Source organism: Scyliorhinus torazame, chromosome 18, assembly GCF_047496885.1.
Source record: "Scyliorhinus torazame isolate Kashiwa2021f chromosome 18, sScyTor2.1, whole genome shotgun sequence".
Lineage (NCBI taxonomy): Eukaryota > Metazoa > Chordata > Chondrichthyes > Carcharhiniformes > Scyliorhinidae > Scyliorhinus > Scyliorhinus torazame.
The window spans coordinates 168,483,523-168,508,669 of record NC_092724.1 but is presented as its reverse complement, the minus strand read 5'-3'; the positions used below and the strand labels follow the sequence as shown (position 1 = coordinate 168,508,669).

The 25,147-nt window shown below is 52.8% G+C and overlaps 1 protein-coding gene across 1 annotated transcript in view; it reads right to left on the bottom strand.

The window, feature by feature from the left end:
- The window catches only part of ankfn1a (ankyrin repeat and fibronectin type III domain containing 1a), a 347,506-nt gene that overhangs the window by 125,578 nt on the left and 196,781 nt on the right, over window positions 1-25,147 (bottom strand). The window contains exons 15-18 of the mRNA XM_072483882.1: window positions 21,171-21,303; window positions 19,205-19,321; window positions 17,666-17,881; window positions 4,485-4,651 (exon numbers count right to left, since the gene is read on the bottom strand). Of these exons, the coding sequence (XP_072339983.1) occupies window positions 4,485-4,651; window positions 17,666-17,881; window positions 19,205-19,321; window positions 21,171-21,303 (633 nt within the window). The remainder of the gene's footprint in view (window positions 1-4,484; window positions 4,652-17,665; window positions 17,882-19,204; window positions 19,322-21,170; window positions 21,304-25,147) is intronic.

Sequence of the window (25,147 nt, the reverse complement as noted above, 5' to 3'; positions counted from 1 at the left end):
AGACTGCGGCCACGCCATCGCCTGCCCAGCGGCCAACCCACCAGGCCGTCACTCACCTCCACGCTGGTCGGCGTGAACCTGGAGCACAGTTTCACGCCAATGAAAAGGAGGTTTGAAAAGGAGTGATGACCGGTCACGTCGACGGGACTTCGGCCCATCCGGAAGGGAGAATATCGGCAGGCCCAAAATCGGCTGCCTTGCGCCCACCCGTGCCATTCTCCAACGTCTGCGGCGCCATTAACCCCCCGCCGACTTTTCTCCCTTCGGAGACTTCGGCAACCGGCGGGGGCGGGATTCACGGCGGCCAACGGCCATTCTCCGACCCTCTGGGGGGTCGGAGAATGACGCTCAAGATCACGGAACACAACAGTGTGCACATAGCTCAGGCACTGCTGAGCTAGAGGGATGGACGGAGTCCGGATGGATGGACGGAGTCTGGATGGATGGGTGGTGTCCGGATGGTGGATGGAGTCCGGATGGTGGATGGAGTCTGGATGGATGGATGGAGTCTGGATGGATGGGTGGTGTCCGGATGGTGGACGGAGTCCGGATGGATGGATGGAGTCCGGGTGGTGGATGGAGTCCGGGTGGTGGATGGAGTCTGGATGGATGGGTGGTGTCCGGATGGATGGATGGTGTCCGGATGGATGGATGGAGTCTGGATGGATGGATGGTGTCCGGATGGATGGAGTCCGGGTGGATGGACGGTGTCCGGGTGGATGGATGGAGTCTGGATGGATGGATGGTGTCCGGATGGTGGATGGAGTCCGGATGGATGGAGTCCGGGTGGATGGACGGTGTCCGGATGGTGGACGGTGTCCGGATGGTGGATGGAGTCCGGATGGATGGATGGAGTCTGGATGGATGGATGGAGTCCGGATGGATGGATGGTGTCCTGATGGTGGATGGAGTCCGGATGGTGGATGGAGTCCGGATGGATGGATGGAGTCTGGATGGATGGATGGAGTCCGGATGGATGGATGGTGTCCTGATGGTGGATGGAGTCCGGATGGATGGATGGTGTCCGGATGGTGGATGGAGTCCGGATGGATGGGTGGTGTCCGGATGGTGGATGGATGCGGAGCATGTCCCAGTCACTGAGGAGCATCGCCGAGAGCGATGACACGATGGTGCGGACCATGGGGAGCCGCCAGGGCTGGCAGAGCCAGACGATACAGGGGCAGCCGGGGCTCAAACCAGCTGTCCCTCCAGCCCAAGGTGAACCCCAGGGCAGATTTGGTGGATTGGCCACGATACATTGCCCACTCGTATCCAAGGCTGTGCAGGTTTGGTTACAGGGATACGTTGGGGTGGGCAGGGGGCTGGACTTGGGTAGGGGGCTCTTTTGGAGGGTCGGTGCAGACTCGATAGGCTGAACAGCCTCCTTCTGTGCTGGAGGGATTTTGAGATTCTGATTCTAACTGGCCTGAGGTTTCCTGTTTTCTGTCTCCTTTTCTTGAATTCAGAAGGGTAGCACAGTGGTTAGCACTGTGGCTTCACAGCTCCAGGGTCCCAGGTTCGATTCCCCGCTGGGTCACTGTCTGTGCGGAGTCTACACGTTCTCCCCGTGTGTGCGTGGGTTTCCTCCGGGTGCTCCGGTTTCCTCCCACAGTCCAAAGATGTGCAGGTTAGGGGGATTGGCCATGATAGATTGCCCTTAGTGTCCAAAAAAAAGGTTAGGAGGGTTTATTGGGTTTCGGGGATAGGGGGGAAGTGAGGGCTTAAATGGGTGGGTGCAGACTCGATGGGCCGAATGGCCTCCTTCTGCACTGTATGGTCTATGTTCAATGTAATTGAGTCACATTCACTATTTTCCAATCCGATGGGGCCTTTCCAGAATCTCGGGAATTTGGGAAAATTAAAACCGATGCATCAGCTGTCTTAGCCGCCATTCCTTTTAAACCTCAGGATGATAGCCATCGGCTCCTGGGATTTGTCAATTTTTAGCTCAGAGTTCTCTCAGGAACCTTTCCCTGGCGATTGGAATGGTTTAACTTCCTCCCTCTCTTTCACCCCTTACTTAGAATTACTTCTGGGATGTTACTTTCCTGTCCATTGGAGAGAGGCATCAAATATCTGTTCATCTGCATTCTCCACCACCGGATATTCGGCGGAGGCGGGAATCGCGCCGCGCCGGTTGGTGCCCCCCCCCGGGATTCTCCGGCCCGAATGGGCCGAAGTCCCGCCGCTAAAATGCCTGTCCCGTCGGCGTAGATTAAACCACCTACCTTACCGGCGGGACAAGGCGGCGCGGGCGGGCTCCGGGGTCCTGGGGGGGGGCGTGGGGCAATCTGGCCCCGGGGGGTGCCCCCACAGTGGTCTGGCCCGCGATCGGGGCCCACCGATCCACGGGCGAGCCTGTGCCGTGGGGGCACTCTTTCCCTTCCGCCTTCACCACGGTCTCCACCATGGCGGAGGCGGAAGAGACTCCCTCCACTGCGCATGCACGGGGATGCCGTCAGTGGCCGCTAACGCTCCCGCGCATGCGCCGCCCGGAGATGTCATTTCCGCGCCAGCTGGCGGGGCACCAAAGGCCTTTTCCGCCAGCTGCCGGGGCGGAAATTCGTCCGGCACCGGCCTATCCCCTTAAGGTTGGGGCTCGGCCCCCAAAGATGCGGAGCATTCCGCACCTTTGGGGCGGTGCGATGCCCGACTGATTTGCGCCGTTTTGGGCGCCAGTCGCCGGACATCGCGCCGTTTCCGGAGAATTTCACCCAGAGTCTTTCTTTCTTAATGGAATATATATTTGCTGAGTGTTATGAAATATCTCCTTCAATGTCTGTCACTAAACCTCTACTGTCCTGCCCTTTAATCTAGTTTCCAATTCACTTTAGCCAACTCTCTTGTCATAATTCCCTTATTTAAGTTTAAAACACTAGTATTAGACCCACTCTATCAAGATATTGGAGGGAGGTATCGAGTGGGGATCCCCAAGGAGCCCTCATTTCCATGTTCTGTGTTAATGATGGAGGGCAGCATTTTAAAATCTGCTGATGATCAAACATTTTGGAGGATTGTGAACTGTGAGGAGAAGAACTTCAAAAGGATTGATACAGTTGGTGGAATGTTCGCACCAATGGCAGATTAAATTTAATGCAGAAAAGGGTGAAGTGATTTACACACACATATTGGGAAGGAGTGCCCGTTCCTGAGGATAAGTACCGACGCCAACGGAGGATCCGTGGCGTTTAATGACGGGAAAATTGGCGTGAAACCCTCACCAATTCTGGTACCAGTCAGGGGCTAGCACCGGTGCCACGTGAAACATGCGTGGAACACACACAAAATGGCCGGGTCCCGGGCCACGCATGCAGCCGCACACGCCTACACCCCCCACACATGCACCGGTCCTGCCGGAAAACATGGCACCGGCCATGCTGGACAGCGTACCGGCCCACCCCAACCTCACAGTCCCGGGCCACCCCCCACCACACCCCCCAGCCCGGCCAGCGGCACTGATCTCGGCCGAGTGTGGCGGCGCTGGACACTGTCCGCGCGCCAGCATGCCGGGATCCCGACCACTGGGACAACACGTGGCCCGAGCCATCGGGAACTCGGCCCATCGGAGACGGAGCATTGCGAGTGAGCTGGCTGAGGACACGCGTTGTAGCTGCGCACGGTGCGCGCTCGATGACGCCAATTTGGAGAGGGCAGAGCATCGTTAATCAGCGTCAAAACGTGCCTACCCCAATTCCGGCGTCGGAAGCCATTCCCCGCACAATTGCCATTCCAGGAATTATTATTACCTTTGAGGTAATTGGGTAGTAAGACTGAGGAGAGGCAGTACGAAATAAAGTGTACAATTCAAAAGGGGGTGCACCACTTCCCATTCCCCAGGCACCTTCCCCACCCAACAAACGGTCCCCCTTCCCCCACATACCCTCCCCACCCTCACACACCCTCCTAGCTCCCCACCCTCACACACCCTCCTAGCATGTTCTCCCCGTGTCTGCGTGGGTTTCCTCCGGGTGCTCCGGTTTCCTGCCACAGTCCAAAGATGTGCAGGTTAGGTGGATTGGCCATGCTAAATTGCCCTTGGTGTCCAAAAGGTTAGGTGGCGTTGTGGATTACGGGGCTAGAGTGTGGATGTGGGCCTAGGTAAGGTACTCTTTCCAAGAGTCAGTACTGACTCGATGGGCCGAATGGCCTCCTTCTGCACTGTAAATTCTATTCTATGAAAAACTGTTTACACGAGAAGAAACAAGCTCTGATTCTATGATATGTTTGGATGAAGACATTGTGTGTCTGCTACAGATTTCTCCAGAGATCCTTTTTGGAATATAGCAAAAATATTTCGTGATTGGTAAAATTGGGGAATATATCATTGCAAAATTTGTGCACAAATCCTAGACATGCATTGAAAGTAAGAATTTCGATTTTCACATTTGGTTGGACTGTGATTGGGAGAATGATTGTGAAGAGGCAAAGTGACTGCTCTGATTGAGATGGGTGTGATTGATAGGAGCTCCGGTGAGCAGTCGTACCTGGAAACGTTGTTATTGTCGCGCACCTTAACGTGACAAAGCATGTTGGGCATCTGGGATGGGACCAGCACCTTGATTTGATCGACAGAACTGCAGAGTTTTAAATAGCCCAAGTACAGCCCAGGGTTCAATCTTTTCTGACTCCTCCTCTGATAGGACAGGACATTCTGAAAGACACCAGGAGAGAGAATGTCAGTGTTTTGGGGCAAGTCAGTATTGACCACTCCCACAGCATTAACAGTCCACATTGCGATACATCTAAACAATTGTACAGGAGACTGAAGTGAGCCAGAATATAACTCACACTGCAAAACACCTCATAATATCATACCCGTGTGGGAACAATGAGATCCTGTTTTCAAGGCAGGTACAGCACGGGGTTAGATACAGAGTAAAGCTCCCTCTACACTGTTCCCATCAAACACTCCCAGGACAGGTACAGCACGGGGTTAGATACAGAGTAAAGCTCCCTCTACACTGTCCCCATCAAACACTCCCAGGACAGGTACAGCACGGGGTTAGATACAGAGTAAAGCTCCCTCTACACTGTCCCCATCAAACACTCCCAGGACAGGTACAGCATGGGGTTAGATACAGAGTAAAGCTCCCTCTACACTGTCCCCATCAAACACTCCCAGGACAGGTACAGCATGGGGTTAGATACAGAGTAAAGCTCTCCCTACAGTGTCCCCATCAAACACTCCCATGACAGGTACAGCACGGGGTTAGACACAGAGTAAAGCTCCCTCTACACTGTCCCCATCAAACACTCCCAGGACAGGTACAGCACGGGGTTAGATACAGAGTAAAGCTCCCTCTACACTGTCCGCATCAAAGACTCCCAGGACAGGTACAGCATGGGGTTAGATACAGGGTAAAGCTCTCCCTACACTGTCCCCATCAAACACTCCCAGGACAGGTACAGCACGGGGTTAGATACAGAGTAAAGCACCCTCTACACTGTCCCCATCAAACACTCCCAGGACAGGTACAGCACGGGGTTAGATACAGAGTAAAGCTCCCTCTACACTGTCCCCATCGAACACTCCCAGGACAGGTACAGCACGGGGTTAGATGCACAGTAAAGCTCCCTCTACACTGTCCCCATCAAACACTCCCAGGACAGGTACAGCATGGGGTTAGATACAGAGTAAAGCTCTCCCTACACTGTCCCCATCAAACACTCCCAGGACAGGTACAGCACGGGGTTAGACACAGAGTAAAGCTCCCTCTACACTGTCCCCATCAAACACTCCCAGGACAGGTACAGCACGGGGTTAGATGCACAGTAAAGCTCCCTCTACACTGTCCCCATCAAACACTCCCAGGACAGGTACAGCATGGGGTTAGATACAGAGTAAAGCTCTCCCTACAGTGTCCCCATCAAACACTCCCATGACAGGTACAGCACGGGGTTAGACACAGAGTAAAGCTCCCTCTACACTGTCCCCATCAAACACTCCCAGGACAGGTACAGCACGGGGTTAGATACAGAGTAAAGCTCCCTCTACACTGTCCGCATCAAAGACTCCCAGGACAGGTACAGCATGGGGTTAGATACAGGGTAAAGCTCTCCCTACACTGTCCCCATCAAACACTCCCAGGACAGGTACAGCACGGGGTTAGATACAGAGTAAAGCACCCTCTACACTGTCCCCATCAAACACTCCCAGGACAGGTACAGCACGGGGTTAGATACAGAGTAAAGCTCCCTCTACACTGTCCCCATCGAACACTCCCAGGACAGGTACAGCACGGGGTTAGATGCACAGTAAAGTTCCCTCGACACTGTCCCCATCAAACACTCCCAGGACAGGTACAGCATGGGGTTAGATACAGAGTAAAGCTCTCCCTACACTGTCCCCATCAAACACTCCCAGGACAGGTACAGCACGGGGTTAGATACAGAGTAAAGCACCCTCTACACTGTCCCCATCAAACACTCCCAGGTCAGCTACAGCACGGGGTTAGATACAGAGAAAAGCTCCCTCTACACTGTCCCCATCGAACACTCCCAGGACAGGTACAGCACGGGGTTAGATGCACAGTAAAGTTCCCTCGACACTGTCCCCATCAAACACTCCCAGGACAGGTACAGCATGGGGTTAGATACAGAGTAAAGCTCTCCCTACACTGTCCCCATCAAACACTCCCAGGACAGGTACAGCATGGGGTTAGATACAGAGTAAAGCACCCTCTACACTGTCCCCATCAAACACTCCCAGGACAGGTACAGCACGGGGTTAGATACAGAGTAAAGCTCCCTCTACACTGTCCCCATCGAACACTCCCAGGACAGGTACAGCACGCGGTTAGATGCACAGTAAAGCTCCCTCTACACTGTCCCCATCGAACACTCCCAGGACAGGTACAGCACGGGGTTAGATACAGAGTAAAGCTCCCTCTGCACTGTCCGTATCAAACACTCCCAGGACAGGTACAGCACGGGGTTAGATACAGAGTAAAGCACCCACTGCACTGTCCCTATCAAACACTCCCAGGACAGGTACAGCACGGGGTTAGATACAGAGTAAAGCTTCCTCTACACTGTCCCCATCAAACACTCCCAGGACAGGTACAGCACGGGGTTAGATACAGAATAAAGCTCCCTCTACACTGTCCCCATCAAACACTCCCAGGACAGGTACAGCACGGGGTTAGATACAGAGTAAAGCTCCCTCTGCACTGTCCCTATCAAACACTCCCAGGACAGGTACAGCACAGGGTTAGATACAGAGTAAAGCTCCCTCTACACTGCTTAACCACTTCCTTACCTTGCAGGTCAGCTGTTCGGGAGAGAGAGGGAGCCGGGACCTTGGAAACAGCGCGGGAGTTTCAAAAAGCGCGGGAGCTGCGAGGCAGAGGGGACAGTTTAAAAGGTCGCGCCGTGGGTGAGGTAAGTACTGCTCAACCACTTCCTTACCTTGCAGGTCAGCTGTTCGGGAGAGAGAGGGAGCCGGGACCTTGGAAACAGCGCGGGAGTTTCAAAAAGCGCGGGAGCTGCGAGGCAGAGGGGACGGTTTAAAAGGTCGCGCCGTGGGTGAGGAAAGTACTGCTTAACCACTTCCTTACCTTGCAGGTCAGCTGTTCGGGAGAGAGAGGGAGCCGGGACCTTGGAAACAGCGCGGGAGTTTCAAAAAGCGCGGGAGCTGCGAGGCAGAGGGGACAGTTTAAAAAGTCGCGCCGTGGGTGAGGTAAGTACTGATTAACCACTTCCTTACCTTGCAGGTCAGCTGTTCGGGAGAGAGATCAGTTTCGGGAGCAGGCCTATTGGCTGACTGTAAATCAGGAAGGATACAAAGGGTGTGGCTGAAGTGCCTATAGAAAAGGAGTGCTGGAGGCAAACAGAGTGTATCTGAGTTTGGGTAAGGCTGAGTTCGGGTAAGAGGGGAGTGACAAAAAAAAAAAAAAATCAAATTAATTAAGTAAATTAATTAACTAGTTAAGGGAATTTGGTGCTCACCTGAAGGAGGTGCAGAGAAGCAGAGCTGTGAGGGAGTCTCTGGAGCAATTACATCACAGCCAGCAGGTAAGTGATTGGCTTGTAACTGGTAAGTGATTTCTCTCTCTTTGACTTTCTCTTAGCTGTGTAGTGTAGTTCAAATTTAACTTCAGGTTTAAGTCATGGCAGGAGAGCTCAGACCCGTGTCATGCTCCTCTTGTGAGATGTGGCAAGTCAGGGACCCTTCTGGTGTCCCTGACTCGTTCATCTGCAAGAAGTGTGTCCAACTGCAGCTCCTGTTAGACCGCTTGACGGCTCTGGAGCTGCGGATGGACTCACTTTGGAGCATCCGCGATGCTGAGGAAGTTGTGGATAGCACATTCAGTGAGTTGGTCACACCGCAGATTAAAATTACTGAGGCAGATAGGGAAAGGGTGACCAACAGACAGAGGAAGAGTAGGAAGGCAGTGCAGGGATCCCCTGCGGTCATCTCCCTCCAAAACAGATTTACCGTTTTGGAAACTGTTGTGGGAGATGGCTCACCAGGGGAAGGTGGCAGCAGCCAGGTTCATGGCACCGTGGCTGGCTCTGCGGCACAGAAGGGCGGGAAAAAGAGTGGCAGAGCTATAGTGATAGGGGATTCAATTGTAAGGGGAATAGACAGGCGTTTCTGCGGACGCAAACGAGAATCCAGGTTGGTATGTTGCCTCCCTGGTGCAAGGGTCAAGGATGTCTCGGAGCGGCTGCAGGGCATTCTGGAGGGGGAGGGTGAACAGCCAGCTGTCGTAGTGCATATAGGCACCAACGATATAGGTAAAAAACGGGATGAGGTCCTACAAGCTGAATTTAGGGAGTTAGGAGTTAAACTAAAAAGTAGGACCTCAAAGGTAGTAATCTCAGGATTGCTACCAGTGCCACGTGATAGTCAGAGTAGGAATGACATGATAGCTAGGATGAATACGTGGCTTGAGAGATGGTGCAAGAGGGAGGGTTTCAAATTCCTGGGACATTGGGACCGGTTCTGGGGGAGGTGGGACCTGTACAAATCGGACGGTCTGCATCTGGGTGGGACCGGAACCAATGTTCTCGGGGGGGGGTGTTTGCTCGTGCAGTTGGGGAGGGTTTAAACTAATGTGCCAGGGGGATGGGAACCGATGTAGGAAGTCAGTGGGGACAGAAACAAAAGGCAGTATGTGGATGGACCGACTAGAGAGGGGGCAAAACTTGACCTCGTCTTGGGAAATAAGGAAGGGCAAGTGACAGAAGTGCTAGTGAGGGATCACTTTGGGACAAGTGACCATAACTCCATTAGTTTTAAGATAGCTATGGAGAATGATAGGTCTGGCCCAAGAGTTAAAATTCTTAATTGGGGCAAGGCCAATTTTGATGGTATCAGACAGGAACTTGCAGAGGTAGATTGGGGGAGACTATTGGCAGGCAAAGGGACGGCTGGTAAATGGGAGGCTTTTAAAAATGTGTTAACCAGGGTGCAGGGTAAGCTATTCCCTTTAGAGTGAAGGGCAAGGCTGGTAGAAGTAGGGAACCCTGGATGACTCGAGATATTGAGACTCTGGTCAAAAAGAAGAAGGAGGCATATGACGTACATAAGCAACTGGGATCAAGTGGATCCCTTGAAGAGTATAGAGATTGTCGAAATAGAGTTAAGAGGGAAATCAGGAGGGCAAAAAGGGGACATGAAATTGCTTTGGCAAATAATGCAAGGGAGAATCCAAAGAGATTCTACAGATACATAAAGGGGAAAAGAGTAACTAGGGACAGAGTAGGGCCTCTTAAGGATCAACAAGGACATCTATGTGCAGAGCCACAAGAGTTGGGTGAGATCCTGAATGAATATTTCTCATCGGTATTCACGGTGGAGAAAGGCATGGATGTTAGGAAACTAAGGGAAATAAATAGTGATGTCTTGAGAAGTGTGCATATTACAGAGGAGGAGGTGCTGGAAGTCTTAAAGCGCATCAAGGTAGATAAATCCCCGGGACCTGATGAAATGTATCCCAGGATGTTGTGGGAGGCTAGGGAGGAAATTGCGGGTCCCCTAACCGAGATATTTGAATCATCGGCAGCCACAGGTGAGGTGCCTGAAGATTGGAGAGTGGCGAATGTTGTGCCCTTGTTTAAGAAGGGCAGCAGGGAAAAGCCTGGGAACTACAGACCGGTGAGCCTAACGTCTGTAGTAGGTAAGTTGCTAGAAGGTATTCTGAGAGACAGGATCTACAAGCATTTAGAGAGGCAAGGACTGATTCGGGGCAGTCAGCATGGCTTTGTGCGTGGAAAATCATGTCTCACAAATTTGATTGAGTTTTTTGAGGGAGTGACCAAGAAGGTAGATGAGGGCAGTGCAGTAGACGTTGTCTACATGGACTTTAGCAAAGCCTTTGACAAGGTACCGCATGGTAGGTTGTTGCAGAAGGTTAAAGCTCACGGGATCCAGGGTGAGGTTGCCAATTGGATTCAAAATTGGCTGGACGACAGAAGGCAGAGGGTGGTTGTAGAGGGTTGTTTTTCAAACTGGAGGCCTGTGACCAGTGGTGTGCCTCAGGGATCGGTGCTGGGTCCACTGTTATTTGTGATTTATATTAATGATTTGGATGAGAATTTAGGAGGCATGGTTAGTAAGTTTGCAGATGACACCAAGATTGGTGGCACAGTATATAGTGAAGAAGGTTATCTAGGATTGCAACGGGATCTTGATCAATTAGGCCAGTGGGCCGACGAATGGCAGATGGAGTTTAATTTAGATAAATGTGAGGTGATGCATTTTGGCAGATCGAATCAGGCCAGGACCTACTCAGTTAATGGTATGGCGTTGGGGAGAGTTATAGAACAAAGAGATCTAGGAGTACAGGTTCATAGCTCCTTGAAGGTGGAGTCGCAGGTGGACAGGGTGGTGAAGAAGGCATTCGGCATGCTTGGTTTCATTGGTCAGAACATTGAATACAGGAGTTGGGACGTCTTGTTGAAGTTGTACAAGACATTGGTACGGCCACACTTGGAATACTGTGTGCAGTTCTGGTCACCCTATTATAGAAAGGATATTATTAAACTAGAAAGAGTGCAGAAAAGATTTACTAGGATGTTGCCGGGACTTGATGGTTTGAGTTATAAGGAGAGGCTGGATAGACTGGGACTTTTTTCCCTGGAGCGTAGGAGGCTTAGGGGTGATCTTATAGAGGTCTATAAAATAATGAGGGGCATAGATAAGGTAGATAGTCAACATCTTTTCCCAAAGGTAAGGGAGTCTAAAACTAGAGGGCATAGGTTTAAGGTGAGAGGGGAGAGATTCAGAAGGGCCCAGAGGGGCAATTTCTTCACTCAGAGGGTAGTGAGTGTCTGGAATGGGCTGCCAGAGGTAGTAGTAGAGGCGGGTACAATTGTGTCTTTTAAAAAGCATTTAGATAGTTACATGGGTAAGATGGGTATAGAGGGTTATGGGCCAAGTGCGGGCAACTGGGACTAGCTTAATGGTAAAAACTGGGCGGCATGGACTGGTTGGGCCGAAGGGCCTGTTTCCATGCTGTAAACTTCTATGATTCTATGATTCTACACTGTCCCCATCGAACACTCCCAGGACAGGTACAGCACGGGGTTAGATACAGAGTAAAGCTTCCTCTACACTGTCCGCATCAAAGACTCCCAGAACAGGACTTCCGGGTGCGGCGATGACCAGCTGAGTCGCACGTTTCGGCAGCTCCCTGTGAAACGGACTTTTGGGCTCTTGATAGGAGCCCCAACGGCAATTTTGACGGCTAAAAACACTGTGCGGTAAACCAGAAGGGAATCCCCCCTGGATACGGATGGAAAAAGGAGGAGAGAGTGGCCAGATTGCAGTGGATCCTTTAGAACAGCGGCAAGGAAGGCAAGCAAAAACCAAGATGGCGTCGGAAGGTGGCAGTTTAACATGGGGCCCTGAACAACAAGAGTTCCTGAAATGCTGTGTGGAAGAGATCAAAAAGGAAATGAAGAAAGAGCTGTTGGCCCCGATACTACAGGCGATCGAAGGGCTAAAGGAGGAACAAAAGACCCAGGAGCGGGAGCTTCGGGTCGTGAAGGCAAAGGCAGCCGAGAATGAGGACGACATACAGGGCCTGGTGGTGAAGACGGAGACGCAGGAGGCACATCAGAAACGATGTGTGGAAAGGTTGGAGGCACTGGAAAACAACGCAAGGAGGAACAACCTGAGGATTCTTGGTCTTCCTGAAGGTGTGGAGGGAGCGGACGTCGGGGCATATGTGAGCACGATGCTGCACTCGTTAATGGGAGCGGAGGCCCCGGCGGGTCTGTTGGAGGTGGAGGGAGCATACCGAGTGATGGCGCGAGGACCGAGAGCAGGAGAAATTCCCAGAGCCATAGTGGTGAGATTCCTCCATTTTAAGGATAGAGAAATGGTCCTTAGATGGGCGAAGAAAACTCGGAGCAGTAAATGGGAGAACGCGGTGATCCGCGTTTATCAAGACTGGAGTGCGGAGGTGGCGAGAAGGAGGGCGAGCTTTAATCGGGCCAAGGCGGTGCTTCATAAAAAGAAGATAAAATTTGGAATGCTGCAACCGGCAAGACTGTGGGTCACATATCGAGGGAGGCACCACTACTTTGAGACGGCGGATGAAGCGTGGACTTTTATTGTGGAAGAAAAACTGGAATGAGCGGGTTATTAAAAAGAACGTTCGAACAAAGTGGTGGGGCGAATGTGGGGGGCAAAGAGGGGTTTTATGTACTAATCCTGCGATGTGGTAACTTTTCTCTCTCCCACAGGTGGTGATGGGGGGAGGAGGGGAGGTGGAGGAGATGGGGCGTTGGCCATTGGGGGCGGGGCCAAGGGAGAAGCACGGGCTTGGTTCCCGTGCTATGATAATCATGGCGGGAATAGAGAAGCAGGAAGGAGGGGGCGTCGCACGGTGCGAGCCGAGGTCACGGGGGGAAGCCGAGGTCAGCCAGAGTTTGCTGACTTCTGGGAGCAACATGGGGGGAGTAATTACGCTAGCGGGGGATCTAGCGGGGGGGTGGGAGGGGGGAATTACTGGGTTGCTGCTGCTAGGGAGAGGGGGGAGCTGGTATGGGAGAGGATGGGCGGGGGGGCACCGCCTGGGGGAGATACAGCTACGTGGGAACCAGGTGAGGAGCTGGAAAAAGGTGATGGCTAATCGACAAGGGGGGGGGGGTAGGAAGCCCCCCAACTCGGCTGATCACGTGGAACGTGAGAGGGCTGAACGGGCCGATAAAGAGGGCACGGGTACTCGCACACCTTAAGAAACTTAAGGCAGATGTGGTTATGTTACAGGAAACGCACCTGAAACTGATAGACCAGGTTAGGCTACGCAAAGGATGGGTGGGGCAGGTGTTCCATTCGGGGCTAGATGCGAAAAACAGGGGGGTGGCTATATTAGTGGGGAAGCGGGTAATGTTCGAGGCAAAGACTATAGTGGCGGATAACGGGGGCAGATACGTGATGGTGAGTGGCAAACTACAGGGGGAGACGGTGGTTTTGGTAAACGTATATGCCCCGAACTGGGATGATGCCAATTTTATGAGGCGGATGCTAGGACGCATTCCGGACCTAGAGATGGGAAAGCTGATAATGGGGGGAGATTTTAATACGGTGTTGGAACCAGGGCTGGATAGGTCGAAGTCCAGGACTGGAAGGAGGCCGGCAGCAGCCAAGGTACTTAAAGATTTTATGGAGCAGATGGGAGGTGTAGACCCGTGGAGATTTAGCAGACCTAGGAGTAAGGAGTTCTCGTTTTTCTCCTATGTCCATAAAGTCTACTCGCGAATAGACTTTTTTGTGCTGGGTAGGGCATTGATCCCGAAGGTGAGGGGAACGGAGTATACGGCTATAGCCATTTCGGATCATGCTCCACACTGGGTGGACTTGGAGATAGGGGAGGAAACAGGAGGGCGCCCACTCTGGAGAATGGACATGGGACTAATGGCAGATGAGGGGGTGTGTCTAAGGGTGAGGGGGTGCATTGAAAAGTACTTGGAACTCAATGATAATGGGGAGGTCCAGGTGGGAGTGGTCTGGGAGGCGTTGAAGGCGGTGGTTAGAGGGGAGCTGATATCAATAAGGGCACATAAAGGGAAGCAGGAGAGTAAGGAACGGGAGCGGTTGCTGCAAGAACTTTTGAGGGTGGACAGACAATATGCGGAAGCACCGGAGGAGGGACTGTACAGGGAAAGGCAAAGGCTACATGTAGAATTTGACTTGCTGACTACAGGCACTGCAGAGGCACAATGGAGGAAGGCACAGGGTGTACAGTACGAATATGGGGAGAAGGCGAGCAGGTTGCTGGCACACCAATTGAGGAAAAGGGGAGCAGCGAGGGAAATAGGGGGAGTGAGGGATGAGGAAGGAGAGATGGAGCGGGGAGCGGAGAGAGTGAATGGAGTGTTCAAGACATTTTATAAAAAATTAAATGAAGCTCAACCCCCGGATGGGAGGGAGAGAATGATGGGCTTCTTGGATCGGCTGGAATTTCCCAAGGTGGAAGAGCAGGAAAGGGTGGGACTGGGAGCACAGATCGAGGTAGAAGAAGTGGTGAAAGGAATTAGGAGCATGCAGGCGGGAAAGGCCCCGGGACCGGATGGATTCCCAGTCGAATTCTATAGAAAATATGTGGACTTGCTCGCCCCGGTATTGACGAGGACCTTTAATGAGGCAAAGGAAAGGGGACAACTGCCCCCGACTATGTCTGAAGCAACGATATCGCTTCTCTTAAAGAAGGAAAAGGACCCACTACAATGCGGGTCCTATAGACCTATTTCCCTCCTAAATGTAGATGCCAAGGTCCTGGCCAAGGTAATGGCAATGAGAATAGAGGAATGTGTCCCGGGGGTGGTCCACGAGGACCAAACTGGGTTTGTGAAGGGGAGACAGCTGAACACCAATATACGGAGGTTGTTAGGGGTAATGATGATGGCCCCACCAGAGGGAGAAACGGAGATAGTAGTGGCGATGGATGCCGAGAAAGCATTTGATAGAGTGGAGTGGGGTTATTTGTGGGAGGTGTTGAGGAGATTTGGTTTTGGAGAGGGGTATGTTAGGTGGGTGCAGCTGTTATATAGGGCCCCAGTGGCGAGCGTGGTCACGAATGGACGGGGATCTGCATATTTTCGGCTCCATAGAGTGACAAGGCAGGGATGCCCTCTGTCCCCATTATTGTTTGCACTGGCGATTGAGCCCCTGGCGATAGCGTTGAGGGGTTCCAAGAAGTGGAGGGGAGTACTTAGGGGAGGAGAAGAACACCGGGTATCTTTGTATGCGGACGATTTGCTACTATACGTGGCGGACCCGGCGGAGGGGATGCCAGAAATAATGCGGATACTTGGGGAGTTTGGGGATTTTTCAGGGTATAAATTGAACATGGGGAAAAGTGAGTTGTTTGTGGTGCATCCAGGGGAGCAGAGTAGAGAAATAGAGGACCTACCGTTGAGGAAGGTAACAAGGGACTTTCGTTACCTGGGGATCCAGATAGCTAAGAATTGGGGCACATTGCATAGGTTAAATTTAACGCGGTTGGTGGAACAGATGGAGGAGGATTTCAAGAGATGGGATATGGTATCCCTGTCACTGGCAGGGAGGGTGCAGGCGGTTAAGATGGTGGTCCTCCCGAGATTCCTCTTTGTGTTTCAGTGCCTCCCGGTGGTGATCACGAAGGCTTTTTTTAAAAGGATTGAAAAGAGCATCATGGGTTTTGTGTGGGCCGGGAAGACCCCGAGAGTGAGGAAGGGATTCTTACAGCGTAGCAGGGATAGGGGGGGGCTGGCACTACCGAGCCTAAGTGAGTATTATTGGGCCGCTAATATTTCAATGGTGAGTAAGTGGATGGGAGAGGAGGAGGGAGCGGCGTGGAAGAGATTAGAGAGGGCGTCCTGTAGGGGGACTAGCCTACAGGCTATGGTGATAGCCCCATTGCCATTCTCACCGAGGAACTACACCACAAGCCCGGTGGTGGTGGCTACACTGAAGATTTGGGGACAGTGGAGACGGCATAGGGGAAAGACTGGAGCCTTGGGGGGGTCCCCGATAAGAAACAATCATAGGTTTGCCCCGGGGGGAATGGATGGGGGATATGGAATGTGGCAAAGAGCAGGAATAACGCAACTGAAAGATCTGTTTGTGGATGGGAAGTTCGCGAGTCTGGGAGCGCTGACCGAGAAATATGGGTTGCCCCAAGGGAATGCATTCAGGTATATGCAACTGAGGGCTTTTGCGAGGCAACAGGTGAGGGAATTCCCGCAGCTCCCGACACAAGAGGTGCAGGACAGAGTGATCTCAAAGACATGGGTGGGGGATGGTAAGGTGTCAGATATATATAGGGAAATGAGGGACGAAGGGGAGACTATGGTAGATGAGCTAAAAGGGAAATGGGAAGAAGAGCTGGGGTAGGAGATCGAGGAGGGGCTGTGGGCAGATGCCCTAAGCAGGGTAAACTCGTCGTCCTCGTGTGCCCGGCTAAGCCTGATTCAGTTTAAGGTATTACACAGGGCACATATGACTGGAGCACGGCTCAGTAAATTTTTTGGGGTGGAGGATAGGTGTGCGAGGTGCTCGAGAAGCCCAGCGAATCATACCCATATGTTTTGGTCATGCCCGGCACTACAGGGGTTTTGGATGGGGGTGACAAAGGTGCTTTCAAAAGTAGTAGGAGTCCGGGTCGAACCAGGCTGGGGGTTGGCTATATTTGGGGTTGCACAAGAGCCGGGAGTGCAGGAGGCGAGAGAGGCCGATGTTTTGGCCTTTGCGTCCCTAGTAGCCCGGCGCAGGATATTGCTAATGTGGAAAGAAGCCAAGCCCCCGGGGGTGGAGACCTGGATAAATGACATGGCGGGGTTTATAAAGCTAGAGCGGATTAAGTTCGTCCTAAGGGGGTCGGCTCAAGGGTTCACCAGGCGGTGGCAACCGTTCGTTAATACCTCGCAGAAAGATAGACGGAATGGGAAAAAGAAGGCAGCAGCAGCAGCCCAGGATCGGGGGGGGGGGGGAAGGAGGAACCAGAAGGACTCTCAGGGTTGTTAATATATACTGTATAGTATGTATAGGTCGTTGCTACAGATAATTATATATTGGACTGTTAAATTATATTTTTGGAGAGTGTTACTTGTGATAAGGCAGTTGCCAATTAGGGCTAGTTTTCATTTTTGTTATTTATTATTTATTCATTTTTTGTTTATAAAATAGGTCATTGTTATTTGTGTTGTTATAATATTGTGTAAAGGATGCACAATGTACTGTGTTGGTTGACCAAAAATTTTCAATAAAATATTTAATAAAAAATAAAAATAAATTAAAAAAATAAAAATAAAAAAGACTCCCAGAACAGGTACAGCACAGGGTTAGATACAGAGTAAAACTCCCTCTACACTTGTCCCCTTCAAACACTCCCAGGACAGGTACAGCACAGGGTTAGATACAGAGTAAAACTCCCTCTACACTTGTCCCCTTCAAACACTCCCAGGACAGCTACAGCACGGGGTTAGATACAGAGTAAAGCTCCCTCTACACTGTCCCCATCAAACACTCCCAGGACAGGTACAGCACGGGGTTAGATACACAGTAAAGCTCCCTCTACACTGTCCGCATCAAAGACTCCCAGAACAGGTACAGCACGGGGTTAGATACAGAGTAAAGCTCCCTCTACACTGTCCCCATCATACACTCCCAGGACAGGTACAGCACGGGGTTAGATGCACAGTAAAGTTCCCTCTACACTTTGGTACAAACCTGGATTGTTATGAGTAACACATCAAGTGCTGTCGGCTCCTCCAGAGTGGACATTGACTTCCTTTGACTTTGAAACTTGCAGATCTGGATCCACTTGCCGTTGACGAATGAATACTGACTCTCCAGCTCCCTCACTGTCACCAACAGCACATTTCCATGTCGATCCCTGATGGGCTCATAGTAAACTCTGCCGAGGTTCTGGGTGCCAAGTAGTGTCTGCAGAAAATCAATATGGCAGTGAGCAACAGCGAGGGAACTCTGTCAGAATACCAGCAACTCTGCGTACCATCATAGCTGGGGAGTTACTACACATGCCCTGGTTACACCCCTCTCCAACATTTCAGCATGGACAAATGCTCCCTCTGCACTGTCCCCATCAAACACCCCCAGAGCATGTACAGCACGGCATTGAATAGTCCCCATGGTGATGAAAGGTGCCTGCTTGCAATATAATGTTAGCTGCTCGGAACTGCAAAAGTCATCACGGAATGACGAGTGGCACCATCCACACTATGATGTATGTCGTGACACAGTCAGTGAGCAATCATAACAAGGTCACTGAAAGGGGCGACACAGGTGGAGAAGGTAGTCAAGAAGGCATACGGCATGCTTGCCTTCATTGGCCGGGGCATTGAGTATAAGAATTGGCAAGTCATGTTGCAGCTGTATAGAACCTTAGTTAGGCCACACTTGGAGTATAGTGTTCAATTCTGGTCGCCACACTACCAGAAGGATGTGGAGGCTTTAGAGAGGGTGCAGGAGAGATTTACCAGGATGTTGCCTGGTATGGAGGGCATTAGCTATGAGGAGCGGTTGAATAAACTCGATTTGTTCTCACTGGAACGAAGGAGGTTGAGGGGTGACCTGATAGAGGTCTACAAAATTATGAGGGGCATAGACAGAGTTGATAGTCAGAGGCTTTTCCCCGGGGTAGAGGGGTCAATTACTAGGGGGCATAGGTTTAAGGTGAGAGGGGCAAGGTTTAGAGTAGATGTACGAGGCAAGTTTTTTACACAGAGAGTAGTGGGTGCCTGGAACTCGCTGCCGGAGGAGGTGGTGGAAGCAGGGACGATAGTGACATTTAAGGGGCATCGTGACAAATACATGAATAGGATGGGAATAGAGGGATACGGACCCCGGAAGTGTAGAAGATTGTAGTTTAGTCGGGCAGCATGGTCGGCACGGGCTTGGAGGGCCGAAGGGCCTGTTCCTGTGCTGTACATTTCTTTGTTCTTTGTTCTTGTTCAATCGAGAACACATTGTAAGCAATTAGCCTGAATGGAGGCAGCAAGACTTTGAAAGCCATACTTGGAGCAGTAAATTTGAAAACATACCAAGAAAAGTTTAAACACAAAGACCTCAAGATTTAATTAATGAGCTATCACCACAGCATCATAACAAGGCCAAGGAAAGTAAGTAATACAACATTTCTCAAAGACGCCCAGGACCGGAATGCCTGTAGCTGGGGTAAAGTTGCAGAATATTGTGTGGAGTATTAGTAGAGCTGGTGCACCATCCCTGCCTTTCTCCCTCACTGACCTGTAACTGAGTTATGGCATTCAGTATCTTGTGGCGTGACTGCAGGACCGTGGAGGAGGACGTGGAAATGGACAGGTTCTGCCGCAACCACCTCACCTCATCCCATGTGCAAGATAGCTGAAAATACATCAACAAGTTTAACGTTGTGGCAGATTCTGGAACAGTTTACAGATGATTCACTGACTCAAACACATGGCTGAACTGTAATCTCTCTCACTCTGTCTTTCCACAGAACCGTGCACATTGCGCCAATTATATTGTGAATTGAATATTAAATCTATTTCCACTGGCATTGCAGGCACCACATTTCAGATCACAATTCACTGGGAAAATATATTCTCCCTCAGTACTGACCCTCTGACAGTGCGGCGCTCCCTCAGTACTGACCCTCTGACAGTGCAGCACTCCCTCAGTACTGACCCTCTGACAGTGCGGCACTCCCTCAGTACTGACCCTCTGACACTGCAGCACTCCCTCAGTACTGACCCTCTGACAGTGCGGAGCTCCCTCAGTACTGACCCTCTGACAGTGCGGTGCTCCCTCAGTACTGACCCTGTGACAGTGCGGCACTCCCTCAGTACTGACGCTCTGACAGTGCGGCACTCCCTCAGTACTGACCCTCTGACAGTGCGGCACTCCCTCAGTACTGACCCTCTGACAGTGCGGCACTCCCTCAGTACTGACCCTCTGACAGTGCGGCACTCCCTCAGTACTGACCCTCTGACAGTGCGGCACTCCCTCAGTACTGACCCTCTGACAGTGCGGCATTCCCTCAGTACTGACCCTCCGACAGTGCGACTCTCCCTCAGTACTGACCCTCCGACAGTGCGACTCTCCCTCAGTACTGACCCACCGACAGTGCGGCACTCCCTCAGTACTGACCCTCTGACAGTGCGGCACTCCCTCAGTACTGACCCTCTGACAGTGCGGCACTCCCTCAGTACTGATCCTCTGACAGTGCAGCACACCCTCAGTACTGACCCTCTGACAGTGCAACACTCCCTCTGTACTGACCCTCTGACAGTGCAGCACTCCCTCAGTACTGACCCTCTGACAGTGCAGCACTCCCTCAGTACTGACCCTCTGACAGTGCAGCATCCCTCAGTACTGACCCTCTGACAGTGCAGCACACCCTCAGTGCTGACCCTCTGACAGTGCAACACTCCCTCAGTACTGACCCTCTGACAGTGCAGCACTCCCTCAGTACTGACCCTCTGACAGTGCGGCACTCCCTCAGTACTGACCCTCTGACAGTGCAGCACTCCCTCAGTACTGACCCTCTGACAGTGCGGCACTCCCTCAGTAATGACCCTCTGACAGTGCAGCACTCCCTCAGTACTGACCCTCTGACAGTGCGGCACTCCCTCAGTACTGACCCTCTGACAGTGCAGCACTCCCTCAGTACTGACACTCTGACAGTGCAGCGCTCCCTCAGTACTGACCCTCTGACAGTGCGGCGCTCCCTCAGTACTGACCCTCTGACAGTGCGGCACACCCTCAGTACTGACCCTCTGACAGTGCGGCACTCCCTCAGTACTGACCCTCTGACAGTGCGACACTCCCTCAGTACTGACCCTCTGACAGTGCAGCACTCCCTCAGTACTGACCCTCTGACAGTGCGGCACTCCCTCAGTACTGACCCTCTGACAGTGCGGCACTCCCTCAGTACTGACCCTCTGACAGTGCGGCACTCCCTCAGTACTGACCCTCTGACAGTGCAGCACTCCCTCAGTACTGACCCTCTGACAGTGCGGCACTCCCTCAGTACTGACCCTCTGACAGTGCGGCACTCCCTCAGTACTGACCCTCTGACAGTGCGGCACTCCCTCAGTACTGACCCTCTGACAGTGCAGCACTCTCTCAGTACTGACCCTCTGACAGTGCTGAATGCAAGTCCTTAGTACCCTGATTTGAGCAGTGAGATTGTTGCTAACAATGATCCAAGCGAATTAAACCTCAGGAAAACCTTTGTGAACCAGAGAAAATCCTGCGTCATGGAGATGGAACATGAATCATCGATCTCCATCATCGGGATCTGATCTTCATTTGTCACCAAGACTTGTTCTTCATGATAAAAGACGGCCGCGATGTAAACTCCTCTGAGAAAAGTAAGGGAAAAATAGCTGGTCAGAAAGCTGAACTCTCACCCTTACTGCCGCACTCCCAATGCTCAGTCCAGACATCCGCCAACCCGCTTATCCCGCCAACTGGGGCCACAGGGTGTTGACGTGGAGGCGTGGTGGGGGGGTGAGTTTTTATTCTGGGTGATTTGGGCGACGGGCACAGGTATTGCCATGGGGATTTTGGGGTGGACGGTTTAGGGATGGGGTTAGAGTGGGCATTTTGAGGTGAATTCTTTGGGGTAGTATGGGGGTTTTAGGGTGGGGGCTTTGGGGTGGGGATTTTTGGGAAGAGGTTTTGTGGTGACGGTTTAGGGGTGGGGGCTTTGGCTGGGGGATTTGGGTTGGGTTTTCGGTGGGGTTTTACGGTGGGGTGTTGGGGTAGAGTTTTGGGGTGAGTGTTTTGGGGTGTGGATGATGGTTTTGGGATGGGCTGTTTTGGGTTGGGGCGGGGGTTTTGGGTACGGGTTTAAAGGTGGGGGCTCTTGTTGGGGGTTTTGGGGTGAGGGTTTGGGATGGGAGTATAGGGGTGCGGGCGTTTGGGGTTGGGTTTTATGTGTGGGGTTTTGGGGGTTAGGGGTTGGGGTTTTTGGGGGTTGGGGTTTATGGGGGTTTGGGGTTGGGGGTTTGGCGTTGGGTGTGTTGGGGTTTTGGGGTTGGGGTTTGGGGTTGCGGGTTTTGGGGGTTTAAGGTCGGGTGTTTTGGATGTTGGGGGTTTGGAGTTTGGGGGTTTGGGGTTGCGGGTTTTGGGGGTTGGGGGTTTGAGGTTGGGTGTTTTGGAGGTTGGGGGTTGCGGGTTTTGGGGATTGGGGGTTTGGGTTGGGTGTTTTGGATGTTGGGGGTTTGGAATTTGGGGGTTTGGGGTTGCGGGTTTTGGGGCTTGGGGGTTTGAGGTTGGGTGTTTTGGAGGTTGGGGGTTGCGGGTTTTGGGGGTTGGGGGTTTGGGTTGGGTGTTTTGGGGGTTGGGGGTTTGAGGTTGGGGGTTTGTGGTTGGGGGTTTGTGGTTGGGGGTTTGTGGTTGGGGGTTTGTGGTTGGGGGTTTGTGGTTGGGGGTTTGGGGTTGGGGGTGTGGGGGGTTTGGGGTTGGGGGTTGGGTGTTTTGGGGGTTGGGGGTTAGGGGTGGTGGTTTTGGGGGTTGGGGGTTTGAGTGTTGGGGGGTTTGAGGTTTTGGGGGTTGGGGTTTGAGGGTTTGGGATGTTGGGGGTTTTGGGTTTAGGGGTTTGGGGGGGTTTTGGGGTTGGGGGTTTTGGGGTTGGGGGTTTGGGGGGTTGGGTGTTTTGGGGTTGGGTGTTTTGGGGTTGGGTGGTTGGGTGTTTGGGGTTTTGGGGGTTTTGTGGTTGGCGTTTTTGGGGGTTTGGGGTTTGAGGGTTTGGGGTTGGGGTTTGAGGGTTTGGGGTTGGGGTTTGAGGGTTTGGGGTTGGGGGTTTTGGAGGTTGGGGTTTGGGGTTGGGGGTTTTGGGGTTTGGGTTGGGGATTGGGGGTTGGGGGTTTTGGAGGTTGGGGTTTGGGGTTGGGGGTTCGGGGTTTGGGGTTGGGGGATTTGGAGGTTGGGGGGTTGGGGGTTTGTGGGTTGGGGTGTTTGGGGTGGGGGGGTTTTGGAGGTTGGGGGTTTGGGTTGGGGGTTTGGGGGATGGGGTTTGGAGTTTTGGGGTGAGTGTTTTGGGGTGTGGATGATGGTTTTGGGATGGGCTGTTTTGGGTTGGGGCGGGGGTTTTGGGTACGGGTTTAAAGGTGGGGGCTCTTGTTGGGGGTTTTGGGGTGAGGGTTTGGGATGGGAGTATAGGGGTGCGGGCGTTTGGGGTTGGGTTTTATGTGTGGGGTTTTGGGGGTTAGGGGTTGGGGTTTTTGGGGGTTGGGGTTTATGGGGGTTTGGGGTTGGGGGTTTGGTGTTGGGGGTTTGGGGTTGGGGTTTGGGGTTGCGGGTTTTGGGGGTTGGGGGTTTAAGGTCGGGTGTTTTGGATGTTGGGGGTTTTGGGGGTTTTGAGTTTGGGGGTTTGGGGTTGCGGGTTTTGGGGCTTGGGGGTTTGAGGTTGGGTGTTTTGGAGGTTGGGGGTTGCGGGTTTTGGGGGTTTGGGTTGGGGGTTTTGGGGGTTGGGGGTTTGTGGTTGGGGGTTTGTGGTTGGGGGTTTGTGGTTGGGGGTTTGTGGTTGGGGGTTTGTGGTTGGGGGTTTGTGGTTGGGTGTTTTGGGGGTTGGGGGTTTGTGGTTGGGGGTTTGTGGTTGGGGGTTTGTGGTTGGGGGTTTGTGGTTGGGGGTTTGTGGTTGGGGGTTTGTGGTTGGGGGTTTGGGGTTGGGGGTGTGGGGGGTTGGGGGTTGGGTGTTTTTGGGGTTGGGGGTTAGGGGTGGTGGTTTTGGGGGTTGGGGGTTTGGGTGTTGGGGGGTTTGAGGGTTTGGGGGTTTTGGGGGTTGGGGTTTGAGGGTTTGGGATGTTGGGGGTTTTGTGTTTAGGGGTTTGGGGGGGTTTTGGGGTTGGGGGTTTGGGTGTTTTGGGGTTGGGTGTTTTGGGGTTGGGTGTTTGGGGGTTGGGTGGTTGGGGGTTGGGGTTTTGTGGTTGGCGTTTTTGGGGGTTTGGGGTTTGAGGGTTTGGGGTTGGGGTTTGAGGGTTTGGGGTTGGGGGTTGGGGGTTTTGGAGGTTGGGGTTTGGGGTTGGGGGTTTTGGGGTTTGGGTTGGGGATTGGGGGTTGGGGGTTTTGGAGGTTGGGGTTTGGGGTTGGGGGTTTTGGGGTTTGGGTTGGGGATTGGGGGTTCGAGGTTTGGGGTTGGGGGATTTGGAGGTTGGGGGGTTGGGGGTTGGGGTTGGGGGTTTGGCGTTGGGTGTGTTGGGGGTTTGGGGTTGGGGTTTGGGGTTGCGGGTTTTGGGGGTTGGGGGTTTAAGGTCGGGTGTTTTGGATGTTGGGGGTTTTGAGTTTGGGGGTTTGGGGTTGCGGGTTTTGGGGCTTGGGGGTTTGAGGTTGGGTGTTTTGGAGGTTGGGGGTTGCGGGTTTTGGGGGTTTGGGTTGGGTGTTTTGGGGGTTGGGGGTTTGAGGTTGGGGGTTTGAGGTTGGGGGTTTGTGGTTGGGGGTTTGTGGTTGGGGGTTTGTGGTTGGGGGTTTGTGGTTGGGGGTTTGTGGTTGGGTGTTTTGGGGGTTGGGGGTTTGTGGTTGGGGGTTTGTGGTTGGGGGTTTGTGGTTGGGGGTTTGTGGTTGGGGGTTTGGGGTTGGGGGTGTGGGGGGTTGGGGGTTGGGTGTTTTTGGGGTTGGGGGTTAGGGGTGGTGGTGTTGGGGGTTTGGGTGTTGGGGGGTTTGAGGGTTTGGGGGTTTTGGGGGTTGGGGTTTGAGGGTTTGGGATGTTGGGGGTTTTGTGTTTAGGGGTTTGGGGGGGTTTTGGGGTTGGGGGTTTTGGGGTTGGGGGTTTGGGGGGTTGGGTGTTTTGGGGTTGGGTGTTTGGGGGTTGGGTGGTTGGGTGTTGGGGTTTTGGGGGTTTTGTGGTTGGCGTTTTTGAGGGTTTGGGGTTGGGGTTTGAGGGTTTGGGGTTGGGGGTTTTGGAGGTTGGGGTTTGGGGTTGGGGGTTTTGGGGTTTGGGTTGGGGATTGGGGGTTGGGGGTTTTGGAGGTTGGTGTTTGGGGTTGGGGGTTTTGGGGTTTGGGTTGGGGATTGGGGGTTCGAGGTTTGGGGTTGGGGGATTTGGAGGTTGGGGGGTTGGGGGTTGGGGTGTTTGGGGTGGGGGGGTTTTGGAGGTTGGGGGTTTGGGTCGGGATTTGGGGGATGGGGGTTTGGGGTTTTTGGAGGTTTGGGGGGTTAGGGGTTTGGCGTATTGGAGGTTGGGGGTTTGGGGTTTGGCGGTTA